We start from the raw sequence: 15,272 nt of genomic DNA, 5'->3' as shown, positions 1-15,272 counted from the left end.
TTGGGGGCACTGGGAGTGGGGTGCTGAGCGGGGGTAGGGTGGGTGGGGTGCTGGGTAGGGATGGGGAGTTGGGGGCACTGGAGGTGCCCCTATCCCCTCAGCACTGAGTTGTGTCCCTTTCCCTTGGGCAGGGGCAGCACCCCCCGGCCGGTTGGCATCACCTCCCCCTCACAGAGTGGTAAGGAGAACCCCGGGGGGGCACCAGGGAGCCCCCTTGAAAAAGAACAAATGTGACAAGTGTGTGAAGGCATGGTGGGGGCAGTGAGTGTGCAAAGGTGGGGGTGCCCATAGGCGATGGGCGTGTGAGGGCCGGGGATGCTGGGCACGTGAGGTGGGTGCTGTGGCACAGTGGGTGTGCAAGCACTGAGGGGTCTTGCGGAGCAGTGGGTGCGTGAGGGCAGGGATGCCTGCAGGGCAGTGGTGTGTGAGAGTGGTGGGTGCCCACAGGGTCTTGGGTGTGCCCACAGGGTGGTGGGCATATGAGGTCCAAGAGTGCCCACAGGCAGCAGGCATACCAGGGCCGGGGGTGCTTGTGGGGTGGTGGGCCTGCAAGGGGTACCAGTGGGGCAATGGGTATGCGAGGGCAGTGGGGGATGGTGGGTGTGTGAATGGGTGTGGGGCTTTGGACTCCCTGTCTTCATCTGGCACTGGAGCTAATGCCCGTCCCTCCCCGCAGGTGCCCCACGGCCCTGCACCCAGCTCTGCAGCCAAGTGGTCGGGTGAGTGTGCGTGTCTGTGTGTCTGTGCCCCCTGCTGGCAGGGCTGAGCCCTGCGGGGTGTGTGGGGGTGTGTGTGTGTGTGTGTGTGTGCCCCCTGTTGGTGGGGCTGAGCCCTGCGGGGGTGTGTGTGTCTGTGCTCCCTGCTGGCGGGGTTGAGCCCTGCGGGAGGGGTGTGTGTGTGCGCCCCCTGCTGGCGGGGCCGAGCCCTGCGGGTGTGTGTGTTTGTGTGTGTCTGTGACCCCTGCTGGTGGGGCCGAGCCCTGCGGGTGTGTGTGTGTGTCTGTGCCCCCTGATGGCAAAGCTGAGCCCTGCTGTGTATGTGCCCATGCAGGGGGTGCCCCCCGTGACCCATGTAACAAGGTTTCTCCCCACACAGCCGCTCCTCCTCACTGGAGTCCATCCCCTACCGCCTCTCCAGCGCCCCCAGCTGGCTGGTGAGTCACATACGTGCCCCTTGGGGAGTGGGAGGCCTGTGGGGGGCCCTGGGGACTATGGGGGGGCATGAGGGCCGTGCAAGAGTTGGGGGCCACATGGGTGCCTGGGACCACAGGAGCTGTGGGGGAGCATGCCCGAGCACCCCACTCTGACTTACTCCATCTCTCCTTTTCCCAGCAGGCTGCAGGAGCTGCCCAGACCCCCACTGGCTCCAGCATCGGTGAGAGGACTGGGGGGCCAGCTAGCTCAGAGGCCCCGGGGGGAAGCCCCACAGCAGGCTGAGAACTGACCTCCGCTTGGCTCAGCTGTGTTCACAGGGATGAGGCCTCAGAGCCATGGCTGCCCCCCACCCACCTCCCCACCTTTCCCTGCCAAATTTCACTCCAGCACCACACCCCAGTGCCCCCCAACTCCCTTCTCAGGGCTAGGCCCCCTCCAAATCCATGATACCCCCCTGAACTGTCTGCCCTCTGCTCTGCAGCCACCCCGTCTCCAGCCTCCACCCAAAGCCTGTCCTACTGGTGAGTGTGTTTGGAGGGGTGCCCCGCATCCCCAGGGGCACGGGCTGTAGGGCTGGGATTGCCCCAGGTGGGGGGGGTCTCTGGGACTCAGATTACCCAGTGGTGGTGGGGGGTGGTCTATGTGGCTGGGATTCTCTGGTTGTGGGGGTCTGGGACCTAAGATTCCCCCAGGGGGTGTCTGTTTCTTCCCCCCTCCCCTAACTTCCTCTCTTCTCCCCCCAGGGCCTCCTCCTCCTCCACCCAGACCCCCGGGCTGGGCACCTTCCCCTTGCGCCCCCCTGGGCAGGGGCCAGTGGAGGGCGAGGCCGGGCAGGGCCGGGGCCCCCCCCCGCTGGCACTGGGCATCTTTGCAGGTGAGTCAGGGGGATGAGACACAGGGCCCACAATGGCAGCCAGGCCCCCCAACCCAGCCAGCCCCACACCCAGTCCTGGGATAACTGGGGAGGGATAGGAATGAGAAGTCCAGGGATCCCCCTTCCAGCCCATAGCAGGGTCCACAGAGCATCCCCAATCTGCCCCACTAACCCCTCCCATCTGTCCAACAGATCTGAGAGAGAGGGGTACCCCTCGGGGAAGCCAAAGCGCAGAGAGACCAAGACCCATACAGGTGAGGGGGGCAGGGGAGACTGGATTGGTGGGCAGGGTAGGGGTCAAGCTGGGGGGCTGAACAGGCTGGGGGTTAAGCTGGAGGGCACTCAGGGGCAGAGTGGGCTGGGGGGCTCAGACTTAGGATGTCTGTCTGCAGCATTCTGGGTTATTTCTTCTCTCCCGCAGCTAAGGTTCACCCCCCAGCTCACCCCCACCCAGCATGGCAGGTGAGTGAGACTGGATTAAGGGGTCACCCACCACACAGAGGGGTCTGAGGGAGGGGAGCTCAGAGGGTGGCGACCACCCTAGACAGAGGTGTCTCGGGGAGGGGGCCTCAGAAGGGGGTGAGCCCCCAAAAGAGGGGTCCGGGGAGGGGGGGGGCTCAGAGGGAAGAGGAGTCAGAGGGGAGCGACCCTCCCCCCTAGGGGCTGTTCTGTCTCTTCACTAGGATTTTCTCCCCACAGGCCCCCCAGTGCCAGCCAGGCCCCCCAACTGTAGCATGTGGGGCACAGAAACTGCCCAGGCTCCCCAGCACCCAACGGACTCTGCCCCTGCAGCCCCCTAGGGACTGGAATGACTGTGCTGGGGTGGGAGGTACAGCCAGAGGAGCCTCCCCACCCTGTCACACTCCCTAACAGCCCCCCCATACTGCCCCCGCTGGCCCAGCCCAAGGGTCCCCATTCCTTCAACTCCCCATGCACCTGCCTCCCCACACAGCCAGCCCCAGGGCCAGGCCCGTTATCCCCACCCTGCAGCTGGGATCAGAGCTGTTGGCGGTGGGGGTGTCACACAATTCCCATCCAGCCCCCCTTTATCCCCGTCCCCATCCCCCCCCAGCTGGGATCAGAGACATTTGGGGGCACCCCACTGGAGCCCAGACTCCCCCGCAGGTTGACAATAAATGTTGGGCTTTTCCAACTGAGGCATTGCATGTTTGGGGGAAAAGAACTGAGGCTCAGCTGTAACCCCCTGCCCCTTACCCTGGGGGGATGTAACCCGATTCCCCGCCCCCCCAGCCGCTCTTCCCCTGCCCTTGGGGGCTCTGCTGGGGGAAGGGTTGGATGGTTTGACGGTGGGTTTTGGGAGGGTGAACGCCAACCTCCCAGAGCCCTAGTGGGAGTGGGTGGGGCCAGGGGGCAACAGGGATGGCAGGAGCTGGGCAAAGAAGGAGAAGGAGGGAGTGGGGAAGAGGAAATGAGGGAAGAGAGGAGGAAACGAGTGACCAGGAATCCAGAGGAGAGAGGAAGGGGAGATGGGAGACCCACCCCCACTGACGTGCGCCAGCTACCAACCAAGAACTGAGAACATGAGTGAATGAATGAACCAAAGCCCTGCTCCCCGTGCCCCCCATCCGGACCCCCCCAATCAGACACAGGCCACAGGCGTGGGGTTCAACTTCAAACCTTGCTTTAACTCCCGTCAGCAGGGCGTTATAAATTAACAACTCCAGAAAGGACCGACAGCAGCCAGGGAAAGTCAGTCCCGCGCCCGCTCTCCGCTGCCCCATTTCCTGTGCCCTCGTTCCTACCCAGTTTGTAAAACCAAACCCAGGGAGTCCCCGACAGACCAGCTCCCGCTCCCGCCGCCTCCCGGCTCCCTCCACACAAGTGTCTCTGGGGGACAGGGTTGTAACATGATCTAGAAGGGGGGGGAGGGATGAACCAGGGCAGACTCTAGCCGCCTGAAGGAGGGGGAGCGGTGGGGGAAGTCTGGAGAAGGGAGCATACCTGAATCCAGACAACTGGTCAGAAGGTACTGGGTTCTAGAGCGCAAACCAGTAACCGGACAAATAGATTCTAGAGTTGGGGACCAGGAGTGAAATGGTACCTGGGTTCTAGAGCAAAGTAGAGGGAACCAGACACTTGGGTTCTAGATCAAGCACCCCAGGTTCTAGGGCCTGTGGCAGAGCTTGGGGGTGTCCCTCTGTTCTAGAAGAGGAAGGGGACCAGGGCGTGATTGGGATTCTAGAACACAGAGGGGGGAATGGGATTCTAGAGTCTAGAACAGGGAGGAATCAGTACTTTGTTCTAGAGCACCAAGACGAGGTGGGGAAGGAACCCAGATCTGGAACCTGAGGCACGGAGAGAAAATTACAACAGTGATCTATGAAGCAGAACCGCATGACACCAAGTTCCAGAACAGAAAGGGAAAAGAACCTGGGACCTGGGTTCTAGAGCTGGGAAGAGGCAGGGGGAATGTGGGGCCCAGGACTGAAGAGGGAGGGGGAACTAGATGCAAGACCCAGATCTGGGTTCTAGAGCAGAGGGAGGAACTAGTCAGAGCAGGGCCCCAGTGCATGGGTCAAAACCCCCGCCCTCCCGGGAGTCTCTGAAGCTCCTCATCCCTGGGCGCCCAGGTCCTCTTCCTCTGGCTCGTCCTCCTCCTCCTCCCCGTCGTCCTGCACCATGAGCCCGGCCTCCTCGTCCTCATCCTCAGGCTCCTCGCCCAGGCACACCACCACCTCAGCCGGCTCGGGCGAGCGGGAATAGAACCAGTTCAGCACCTGCTGGGCCCCCATGCCCGACTCGCGGCACAGGGCTGGCAGGTCGTCCTGGCGCAGCTGCTGCCGGGCGGCCCAGTACCGCTCCAGCGGGCCCGTGTCCGTGCGGGGCCCGGGCTCCAGGGCAGCGGCGGGGGGCACGGTGTTATCCCAGAACCACCGCAGGTGCCCATGCTTGAGGGCGTAGCGGGTGTCCCCGAACCACTGGATGATCTCTGCCCGTGGCAGGCCGGTGATCCGCTCCAGCCACTGGTAATCCTCCCGCCGTGCCCACTGGCACCGCAGGAAGAATGACTTCAGCACCGCTAGCTGCTCCTTGCTCTTCCGCCGGCTCTTGCGCTGCCGCTGGGCCTCCAGGGTGCCGTGGGGGTGGCCGGGCCGGGCCCATGCCTCGGCCCCGTTGGCGGCGGCTCCAGAGGAGGGGGGCGCGGCATCAGCCACCCCCAGCCGGCAGGGCTTGCTGAGGTCCCAGGCGGTGTCCGGGTGGCTGGCGCTGGCCGGAGGATCCGCCCAGGCCCGGCACGGAGGGGGCGGTGTGGGGAAAAGGCTGGGGGGTGGCGTCAGCGTTTCTTTGGCTTTGGGTTGGGGGGCCACAGAAGCTCTCCCCTGCTCTGGGGGCCCCCGGGCCGCAGCCGAACAGCTCCCCGGGAATTCCTGGGGCTTGGCTTTGTGGTGGGCGGCTGCGGGGGCCTCCCTGCCTCCCGGGGCCTTGCCAGTTTGCGTCAGGGGGTCGCTGGGGGCCAGCAGGGCCCCAAAAGCTGGGCGGTCCTGGCGGCAGGCCAGCCGCGCCCGCGTCTCCTCGATCTCCTCGGCGCTCCAGCTGATGCCGCAGCGCAGCCGCTGGGCCATGAACCAGGCCTTGACCTTCTCCAATTGCAGGCCGTGGCGCAGGCAAAGCAGCGCCAGGTCGGCCAGGCTGGGGTAGGGGAAGTAGCTGAAGGCCTGGCGCAGCGGCTGGTGGCCGTCCAGCTCGCTGGTCTGGGACGCCTGGGTCCACACCAGCTGCAGGTCCTCCGAGATGGGCGGCAGGCAGATGAGGGCCGCTGGCGAGCCGGGGCAGCCTGGTGACTCCTTGTTGGGGGGCATGGTTGGCCCCGCCACCGGGGGGTCCTTGGCCTGGGGCTCCGGGGCCGGCCGGCCCACGGGGACAGCTGTGGGGAGAGAGAGAGTGCGAGACACAATGAGCAGGAGACACCAAGGAGGGCGGTATGGGGTGCCCCAGAGGTCTATGGGAAGCCAGGCAGTCTCCTCCCCCCAGGGGGTGGTTTGGGGGTGATTGCTGCCTCCCCCGCCCAGACAGCAATGAGGAGCGAAGGCTCTTACCTGCCGTAAGGGGGTCTGAACCCCAAATTGTCAGCCCCACGTCCCCCCGGGGAGCCTGAGACCTGAGAAGAGAGACACATGCAGGTGAAAGGGATGGGGATAGAACCCAGGAGTTCCGACTCCCAGCTCCCTCCCTTCCCTAAGCTACTAGACCCTGCTACCCTCGCAGAGCTGGGGATAGAACCCAGGAGTCCTGGCGGCCACCCCCCACCAGGCAGGAAACACACAGCACAATTCTTGCCTCAAAGAACTCGGAAACATTCAAATAATGAAATGAAAGAAACAGGAATTCATTTCCATCGTATTTCAGGGGACTCAGGGACCAGCTCCTACCTTCCTTAGCTAATTAGGGTCAATTATGTCTTTGGGTCAGTCGTTAGCTAGGGACGTAGCCGAACGGTCCTTAAAATAAATTTTCTGGGTGCTTGTGTGTCTGTGACAAGGCCGCCGAGATGCTAGGACAAGACACACAATTACTAATAATGCAATTCGTTTTAACATGTAATTACTGGCTAAGAAATAAGCGAACCCCGATTGCATTACTTGGCAATTAGCTTCTAGAAACGATTGTTCCGGGATGAACCGACTGGTTAACAATTAAACAGTCAAACTGTTAAAAAAATAATTAGCTTGTGGAAAGAATTGCTTGATTATTGATCAGCTAATTAAATAATTGACCAATTACTAATTAGTCACTAATACCACAAAATATTTGACTGGTGATTTGGAAACTGGAGGGTCGTGCATTTCTTCACTTATGGAGGCTGGGTGCCGGGCGTTACCCAACCCCACGCTGGTTGCTTCTCCGTCTTTCTGTAATGCTGTGGCCGATCCACTTCCACGCTGCCAGGGAGGCTCTAGGCAGGAGTGACTGTAACCACCCTACCGAAAATTGGCATGGCTGTTGGCACTTCAAAGTAGGCTAACGAGCCCCGAGCTCGGCTGGCCCCTTGAGTTAAGTGCAAATGGCTTATTGCCTGTGCTGCTTCCGAGAGGCCCTGGCTCCGACCGCTCCAAGAAATCGCTCCCAACGTCCCTGGCCTTCACTGCACCCTAGAGCTGTGTGATCAACTTGAGATGGATCTGCATTGGCAACCTCTTCCTGATCGCATCTGGCTGCTTGCCGTCGTAAGTGACTGATGGGCCAGGTTTCCATGGAAGGGCCATTTAAGCAACATTCTCCCCGTGGCGCCAATCTATCAGCACCTTCGGCTGAAGTTTCCACAGCACAGCCAGCTTCGTCTTCCAGAAGATGTTGCTCATGGTGGAGGTTCATTTCCGTGGTGCAGGCAATGGCATGACGCTCTTGCTCTTCCAAGAGATGCCGCTAGCTTTGTAGCATCGTTTCCATTGTGCGGGCAATAACCTGGCACCAGAGGTCGCCCTGCAGCTGCCACTGGCATTGGAGAGGCATCTCCATGGTGCGAGCTTGCTGCTGGCACGCTTTCTGCGCTACCAACTGACTGGCGCATTTGACCAACGTCTCCAAGGCACAGGTAGTGGCATGGCAACAACGGTCCCGCTGCAGCCACTGTTGGAGAGCCATCTCCATGGCATGAACTAGCCTCTGGCGCTCTCCCTGTGACACCAGGCGCTGTCTTCCACCACCTGGCTAACGGCACGCAGCGCAACCTCAGTCTGCAGACATCGTTGATGCCACGCGGTTTGACGCTTTGCTTTGGTTGCTGCTGATTGCTTGTTGGTCCTGGGCACGATAGACAGTGAACTAGAAAATTCAAAATCAGATCTTAGCACTCCTACATAAGGGCTTCCTCAGCTCAGCCAATGACCAGAGGACGGAGCACTGGAGAATCCAATTTTTTAGAAGAATGTTGTCCATTCTTCCACCTTCTCCGATGGTGTCTACATACCAATACCCAGTGCCAAAGGGTTCTGTAATCTAGCAGAAAAAGGCAGAATCCAAACCTACAGCTGAATGCGGCAGGCAGCCAAATTCCGATTGGAAAGACAGCCCCAATTCTGGAAGAAAACCATTGGCCCAAACAGCCAAGGGAAGTGGCATCTCCATATCTTGAGCTCTTCAAATCCAGACTGGAAAATACGCTTTAGTCCAATGCATGTTATTAAGACTAAATAGAGGGACAGTGAGTAAACTGAATGGCTTGTGATCCAAACTGGATGATTTAGTGTGTCAACTGGCTGTCACCTCTACAAATCCTCATTAGTCCGGTTCCAGCCCACATTCTTTGAGGTTTATCAACCAATCCTTATTGTGGACGAGCAGAAGAGCAATGCAGCCAGGGGAACTAGGACCATGAATGTACGTAAGGTACAACCCGGTGGTATCGGAGCACACAAACTATCAACCTACGTACCTTTAGAGCTCTAAGTAGAGGAGCCATTGCTGGTTTTCTAACTTTTAGCAATACTAACGGTCATAAACCACTTTCCCTAAAACCGTCGGCTTGCTCTGGGATCTCAGACTTTGTACCCGATGTCAGCTGAGCAGGTTGTCAGCGTGAGAGTATTTGTTGCGTCTCCGGGTTTCACTCCAGCAGATGGGGTTCTCTCCACCAATGCCTGCCATATTTCCGGACGTTTTGGACTCGGTTGGATGCAGCATTCAAAGGTCATCAGCAGACAAACGGAGAAATGTCACTGATTGGAGGGGTGGGCCTGACTATGCTTGGCAAATTAGACCCCATTTCCCTCCCAGAGGCAAGGCTAGAACCCAGGAGTCCTGGTTCCCAGCTCCGCTGCTCTAACCACTAGACCCCACTCCTCTCCCAGGGCCAGGGATAGAACCCAGGAGTCCTGGCTCCTAACATGCAGCAGATGTACAGCAACAGTTCTTGTCCCCCAAAGAACAGAGCTCATTAAAGTAAACCAATCAATCTAATTAAAGTAACTAAGCACTGCTACATTTCAATCACATTGAGGGGAACAGTGGCCCAGACCCTACATTAACAAGATCACTGGGGCCAATCGAGTCTTTCTGTTGCTCACTGAGCTGGGCCAAGAACTCACCAGTCCTGAAATTAGCCCCTATTTGTTACCACTCCACTATTAATTGACGGCCCCTCGTTACGGAAATAACAGATGAGTGATTAGCAATTACCAGGTCATGGGCCAAACAAAGCCCAATAAACCTGAAAAACTAGGAATTAGATTCAATCCGGGGGTGACCAGACATCCTCACAGGGCCTTGATCTTATAGGTGCCCCGTCTCCACCTCCAGAAAAGAGCATCCTCATTTGTCACCCGAAATCCAGCAAGTCCCTGGTGGTTATTGGCCAATCAGCCTCGTCAGCAGTGACCAATTAGTAGGGAACTGCCCAGAAATTCCACCATGTGGTAATTGTGTAAAATAAGTGAATACAGCTTCCTAATATGCTAAAGACCCAACCCCAACTCCTCCCCCAGAGACCCCCCAACTCCAACCCTACCATTTCCTCACCTCCCAGACACCCACAACCCCAACTCCTCCCCCAGAAACCCCCACTCTCCAGATGTTCCCCAGAGGCCCCCAAACCCCAGATACCTCCCCAACCCCCCAACTTCTCCCCAGTCCCTCCCCCAGAGACTCCCCATTGACTCCAGCTTCTCCCCAGCTCCCCAAGAGACCCCCACACCAACTTCTCCCAAGACCCCCCAGCTCCCCCAACCCCACAGAGACTCCCCATCCCCAGCGACCTCCCCATAGACAGTTTCCTCACCAATTCCCAGCTCCCTCCGACCCCCTTCTAGCCCCCTACGCCCTCCGAGACCCCCAGCCACACCTAGGTCTGTCCCTACTGTGAGGGGGCGGGGTCTGGTGGGTTATGGCGGGGAGGGGCTGGAAGCCAGGACGCCTGGGTTCTCTCCCTGGCTCTCAGAGGGCGGGGTCCAGGGGGTTAGAACGGGGGGGACGACGACTAGGAGCCAGGACTCCTGGGTTCTCTGCGACACCGACCCATGCCTCAGCCTCTCCTCCTGGGATCCCCCAACCCCCAGGGACCCCCCACAATCCCCCTCCTCTTTCTCTCCGGGGTTCCCCCCCAAGCCACCCCTCTGCCCCCAAGAACCCCCAGCCCCTCCCCCCACTCACACGTTCCCTCCTCCTCCGATTTTAGTTTCCTCCCAAGTTTTGGGACTTTGCTCCACTTGCATTCTGGGTAATGGAGACTCAGGGGGCGGGGCTTCCCCTGCACTGGCCCTTTAAGGGCGCCCAGGACACCTGGGTTCTCTCCTGGGAGGGGAAGGAGCTGGGAGCCCGGACGCCTGGGTTCTCTCCTGGGAGGGGGCAGGGAGCCCGGACACAACAGGGGAAGGGGCTGACCCAGGCCAGCGCCGATGGGGCGGCCGAACTCACCCTCCCTGCGGTGCTGCCAGGGCCGGGCCGGCACCATCCCGATCCCTGCCCGGCTCGGCTCGGCTCGGCTCGGCCTGGCCCCTTCGGGCGGGGATTGGAGGCCGCGGCCTGGGGGGCGGGACCGGCCCGGCCATTGGCTGCCACAGAGCCCAGCCCGGAAACCCGGCCCCTAGCCGGACGCCTGGGTTCCCTCCCTGCCGCGGGGGCTGGGAGCCGGGACTCCTGGGTTCTCTCAGACACAGACGCGCCTCTCGGCTGGAAAAGAAACCGGCTGCTTGTCCCCGGCCCCCTCCGGGCTGCTGCCCTCGGGGAGCCGGCCCACGAGAGAGCCAGGGGGCCCCGGGGCTGGGGGCTGCGGGGCGGGAGTGGGGGCCAGCGGTGGGGCAGGGGGCTGTGGGGCGGGAGTGGGGGCCAGTGGTGGGGCAGGGGGTTGCGGGGCAGGAGTGAGGGGCACTGGCGGGGGCGCACCGGCAGGGCTGGGGGGGCAGGGGGCTGCAGGTCGGGAGTGGGGACTAGCGGCAGGACTGGGGGGGCAGGGGGCTGGTCTGAGGGGGGTTGGGTGCCAAGATGTGGGCAGCCCTGGTGTCCAGGCAAATGTGCCATGGAGAACGTGGCACCTTCCCTGCCCCCTCTGGGCTGCTGTCTTGGGGGAAACTGGCCCATAACAGCCAGCCTGGTACAGCCCCCCTGGATCACCCCAGGGGCCCACACAGCGTGGTACGGCCCCCCCCCGGATTGTCGGGTGGCTTTGCCCGTCCTGGCTTGCAGCAGGTTGAGTGCAGCACTGTCCACCAGCAGGGAGTTCCTCTGATTAATGGCCTCCCAATGTCCTTGCCCCCCTCCGTACAGCCAGACCCTCCTCGCGAGCTGGGAGCAGGGTCAGGTGGGATTTAGCGTCCCCTATAAGGCAATGGCTCCCCCATTGTCCTGGGTGGGGGTGCAAGTCCCAGAGGGCAGGAGGCAGTGCCTGATGTGGGGGGGCATCTTTGGTTTGAGTTCCGCCCCCATCCTGGAAGTCCTGTCTCCCCCCTCCACCCATCAGGCCCCTCCCCCACACCCCCTGTGTCTTACCCCTATTCCTGCCCCCCATCCTATGGCTTTGGGGTCCTGAGTTTCAGTCCCCGCAGAGGATGTGGGGGCTGGTTATGGGGCCCCCTACAGGAAGTGGATCCAGCCCCCGTCTCCATCCTGCGGGGGACTGGGGGGCCCCTCGGCCTGCCCCCCACCCCGCAGGATGTAGTTCTGCCCTGCGTTGTTGTCCCACAGCTCCTGGCCCCCCACGTGGCAGCGCAGGGCGAACTCCAGGGTGCCCCCAGGGGGCAGGGGCAGGCAGAAAGCGAAGCGGTCGGAGGGGGGGCCAGTGGAGGGCCCGACGTAGGCAGCGGGGGCCTCCCGGTAGCTGGCCCAGCCGTCCCAGCTGTAGCGGACGCTGACCCGCTTCTCATAGGCCAGGTTGAGAACCCGCAGGGTCCCCGCCACCCCCAGCCCCCTGGCCCGCACCCCCTCCAGACACACGCCCTGTGCCCCCAGCCGTGCCCCGAAGTCCGGCAGCCCCAGCGGGTCCCAGAAACATGGTGCCAGCAGCAGGCGCCCCGCCAGCGGGTCCTGGGGGTCCTGGAGAAAACGGGGGGTGGGGATGGAGGTGGAAGGATGGAGAGAAAGAAAGAAAATTAATGTCACGCTGTTTCCCACCCTGGACCCTAGTGTCCTCTGCTGGGGGGGCAGAGCGGGCACCTGCCCCCCAGCTCTCATCCCCTCCCCTGCCCCCACCCTGCCTGCCCCTGCCCTCCCCAGCCCTTGGCTCTCTCCTGCCCCCGATCGCTCCCCCCATTACCTGGAAGGGGCGCAGCGGGGCAAAGTGGCGCAGGGCGTCGCGCCGGAGCTGGGTGTGGACGCGCTCAGGGACCTGGGGCAGCTCGGCCGGCCAGTAGCGCCTCACGCTGGCCAGCTCCAGCCCCAGGGCATCGGCGAAGCGCACACGCTTGCGGGAGCCGGGGCTGCAGCTGCGGGATCCTCCACCGGGGCCCCCAGCCGGGGCAGATCGGGCCCTGCGGCGCCGGCGTTCACCCCTGGCACCCGTGTGGCTCTGGCGTCCCCTTGGCCGGGCCCCCCGGGTTCGCCCCTCAGCCTCGGAGTCGGAGTCGTCACCCAGGCTGGGCCGGACCGTGCGGTAGTACGCCCGTTCGTACAGCCCCGCAATGTAGCTCAGGTTCCGCGGGATGTCGCTGGGGGGCGGGGGAGCGCGTGCCATGGGGGCCGGGGTGGAGGCCAACTCACTCCGGCTGGGCACCGGCTCGTTCTATCGCTCCCCGCAGGCGCCGCGTTCTTCTATCGCTCCCCCAGGCACTGGCTCGTTCTATCGCTCCCCGCAGGCGCTGCGTTCTTCTATCGCTCCCCTGGGCACCGCCTTGTTCTATTGCTGCATCTGGGCCTCGTTCTATCGCTCTGTCCAGGCACTGTGTCGTTCTATTGGTCTGTCAAGGTGCCGGCTCGTTCTATCGCTCTGTCTGGGAACCAGCTCATTCTATTGCTCCATCCGGGAGCTCTATCCATCTGTCCAGATCCTGTGTCCTTCTGTCACCCTGTCCAGGCCTCCTTCTATCACTCTTTCTGGGCTCTGGCTCGCTCTATTGTTTTATCTGGGTTTTGAGTCCTCCTAGCTCTCTCTCTCCATTCTACTGATTCAACAAAGTGCTCTCTTTTTCTATCACTCATCTGGACTGCGTCTCATTCTATCGCTCCATTATGGCGCCAGCTCATTCTACCACTTCATCGCTGCCTTCCACATTGTTCTCTTCTAGAGAGTCCAGGTCTATTTCTCTGTCTGGACCTGACTCGTTCTGTTGCTCTGTCGCTATCTTCACGTTCTTCCCTTCAAAAATTCTCCTTCTCTCTCTCTGTCTGGGCTGTGTCTCGTTCTGTTGCTCTGGCAGGGCGCTGGCTTATTCTACTCCTTCCTCACCACCTTCCACATTCCTCCCTTCCAGAGTTTCTGTGACTACGTCTCCCTCTGGACTCTGCCTCCTTCTATCTCTCTGTCGTTGCTTTCTTGTTCCTTTTTTCTGGAGAGTCCCAATTTATCACTGCAGCCAGGTGCTGGTTTGTTCTCTCTTTCCGTCAATCTGTCTTCCAGGTTCTTCCCTTCCAGAGATTCTGAGTGTCTCTCTCTGTCCGGGCTCTGATTCGTTCTGTCGCTTCTGCGCTGTCTCCTTCTCGCTCCTCCTATCCTGCCATAACTCTGCTTGCCACTTTCCTTTCCTCCAGACTCTCTTGTTGTCTTGCTCCGGCCAGGCTCTGTCTCGCTTGGTCACTGCCTCCTTTGATCTCTCCGCTGGTTCATTCTGTCTCCTTGCGATCTGTCTTTCTATTGCTCTGGCTGGGCGCTGTCTCGTTCTGTTGCTCCGAGGGGGCTTCACCGTGGCTCTCTCTGTCTCTTTCTCTTTCACCTTCTTTTCTCCAGCAGATGCCCCTCCTCCCTCCCTCTCTCTCTCTCCTTCTTTCTCTATCCCTCCATCCCTCCTGGGCCAGGTGCACGCAAAATCTGACTTGGCAATTACTGTAATGCTCAGAAACGGCACATCCCCTCCAAGCACTCTCCCCTCCTTCCAATACGCAGGGCTCCCCATTCCCCCCCGCCCCTGGCCAGGAGGTGGGGGTGGGGTAGTCGCTCCTTCCAAACCGAGTTAACCTGGCCAGAACCCAGGCGTCCGGGAGTCTAGGCCCAGCCGGGGACACCATGTACCTGAGAGGTGAAGGGTCTAAAATGTTCCAATCTGGGATCAATAATTCATGAGACAAGATGCAGCTAATGGATCCCAGGAAGCCAGCCAGGGAATGGGTGTGGGGGGGACTGAGGGGAGGCAGAGCTGGCGGGGGGCAGGGCTGGGCTGGTATGGGGCAGCGGGTCGGGAGTGAGGGGCACCGGGGGGTGTGTGGGGCGGGGCTGGGGCAGGAGGGGGCTGCGGGTTGGGAGTGAGGGGCACTGGGGGAGTGTGGGGCAGGGCTGGGGCAGGAGGGGGCTGCGGGTTGGGAGTGAGGGGCACCGGGGGAGGGGTGTGGGGTGGGGCTGGGCCAGGAGAGGGCTGCGGGTTGGGAGTGAGGGGCACCGGGGGAGGGGTGTGGGGTGGGGCTGGGGCAGGAGGGGGCTGTGGGTTGGGAGTGAGGGGCACCGGCTGGGCTGGCAGGGGGCTGCGGGTCGGGAGTGAGGGGCACCGGGGGAGTGTGGGGCGGGGCTGGGGCAGGAGGGGGCTGCGGGTTGGGAGTGAGGGGCACCGGCTGGGCTGGCAGGGGCTGGGTCGGGTGAGGGGCACCGGTGGGAGTGTGTGGGGTGGGCTAGGCCAGGAGAGGGCTCGGGGTGAGGTCGGGGCACCGGGGTGGGGGGGGGCGTGCTGGGCAGGAGGGGGCTGCGGTCGGAGTGATGGCACCGGGGGTGGGGTGGGCGGGGCAGTAGGGGGCTGCGGTTCGGGAGTGAGGGCACCGGGGTGTGGGCGGGGCTGGGGCAGGAGGGGCTGCGGGTTGGGAGTGAGGGGCACCCAGGGGGTGTGGGCGCTGGGCAGGGGCTGCGGGTTGGGAGTGAGGGGCACCCAGGGGTGTGGGGCGGGGCTGGGGCAGGAGGTGCTGTGGGTGGGAGTGAGGGCGCCGGCTGGGCTGCAGGGGGCTGCGGGTCGGGATTGAGGGCACCGGGGGAGTGTGGGGCAGGGCTGGGCAGGAGGGGGCTGCGGGTTGGGAGTGAGGGGCACCGGCTGGGCTGGCAGGGGGCTGTGGGTCGGGAGTGAGGGGCACCGGGGGGGTGTGGGGCGGGGCTGGGGCAGGAGGGGGCTGCGGGTCGGGAGTGAGGGGCACCGGGGGGGTGTGGGGCGGGGCTAGGCCAGGAG

General features: G+C 62.2%; 2 protein-coding genes across 7 annotated transcripts; both read right to left on the bottom strand.

Annotated features, from left to right (window-relative positions):
- Window positions 1-3,335: 3,335 nt before the first annotated feature.
- On the bottom strand, window positions 3,336-10,596 carry HOMEZ (homeobox and leucine zipper encoding). Of its 6 annotated transcripts, none has more exons than XM_038369323.2 (3): window positions 10,399-10,596; window positions 6,087-6,148; window positions 3,336-5,914 (listed from the first exon to the last, which is right to left on the bottom strand). In XM_038369323.2, exons 1-3 carry the CDS (start codon window positions 10,530-10,532, stop codon window positions 4,602-4,604), a joined length of 1,509 nt encoding a protein of 502 aa, XP_038225251.1. In that variant the 5' UTR covers window positions 10,533-10,596; the 3' UTR covers window positions 3,336-4,601. The 6 variants fall into 6 exon arrangements, with proteins under 6 accessions (XP_038225251.1, XP_043352164.1, XP_038225252.1 ...); XM_043496229.1 differs by having other exon boundaries at window positions 6,087-6,541; window positions 10,399-10,478; XM_038369324.2 differs by lacking the exon at window positions 10,399-10,596 and adding an exon at window positions 10,135-10,356.
- Window positions 10,597-11,553: 957 nt separating this feature from the next.
- Window positions 11,554-12,649, bottom strand: PPP1R3E (protein phosphatase 1 regulatory subunit 3E). The gene is made up of 2 exons (XM_038369978.2): window positions 12,233-12,649; window positions 11,554-12,012 (listed from the first exon to the last, which is right to left on the bottom strand). The coding sequence occupies exons 1-2, from the start codon at window positions 12,647-12,649 to the stop codon at window positions 11,554-11,556; spliced, it is 876 nt and encodes a 291-aa protein (XP_038225906.1).
- Window positions 12,650-15,272: the final 2,623 nt, after the last annotated feature.

This window comes from Dermochelys coriacea, chromosome 13 (assembly GCF_009764565.3).
Source record: "Dermochelys coriacea isolate rDerCor1 chromosome 13, rDerCor1.pri.v4, whole genome shotgun sequence".
In the NCBI taxonomy this organism is placed as follows: Eukaryota; Metazoa; Chordata; order Testudines; family Dermochelyidae; genus Dermochelys; species Dermochelys coriacea.
The sequence above is the reverse complement of the archived record's forward strand: the minus strand, read 5'-3'. Positions and strand labels throughout refer to the sequence as shown.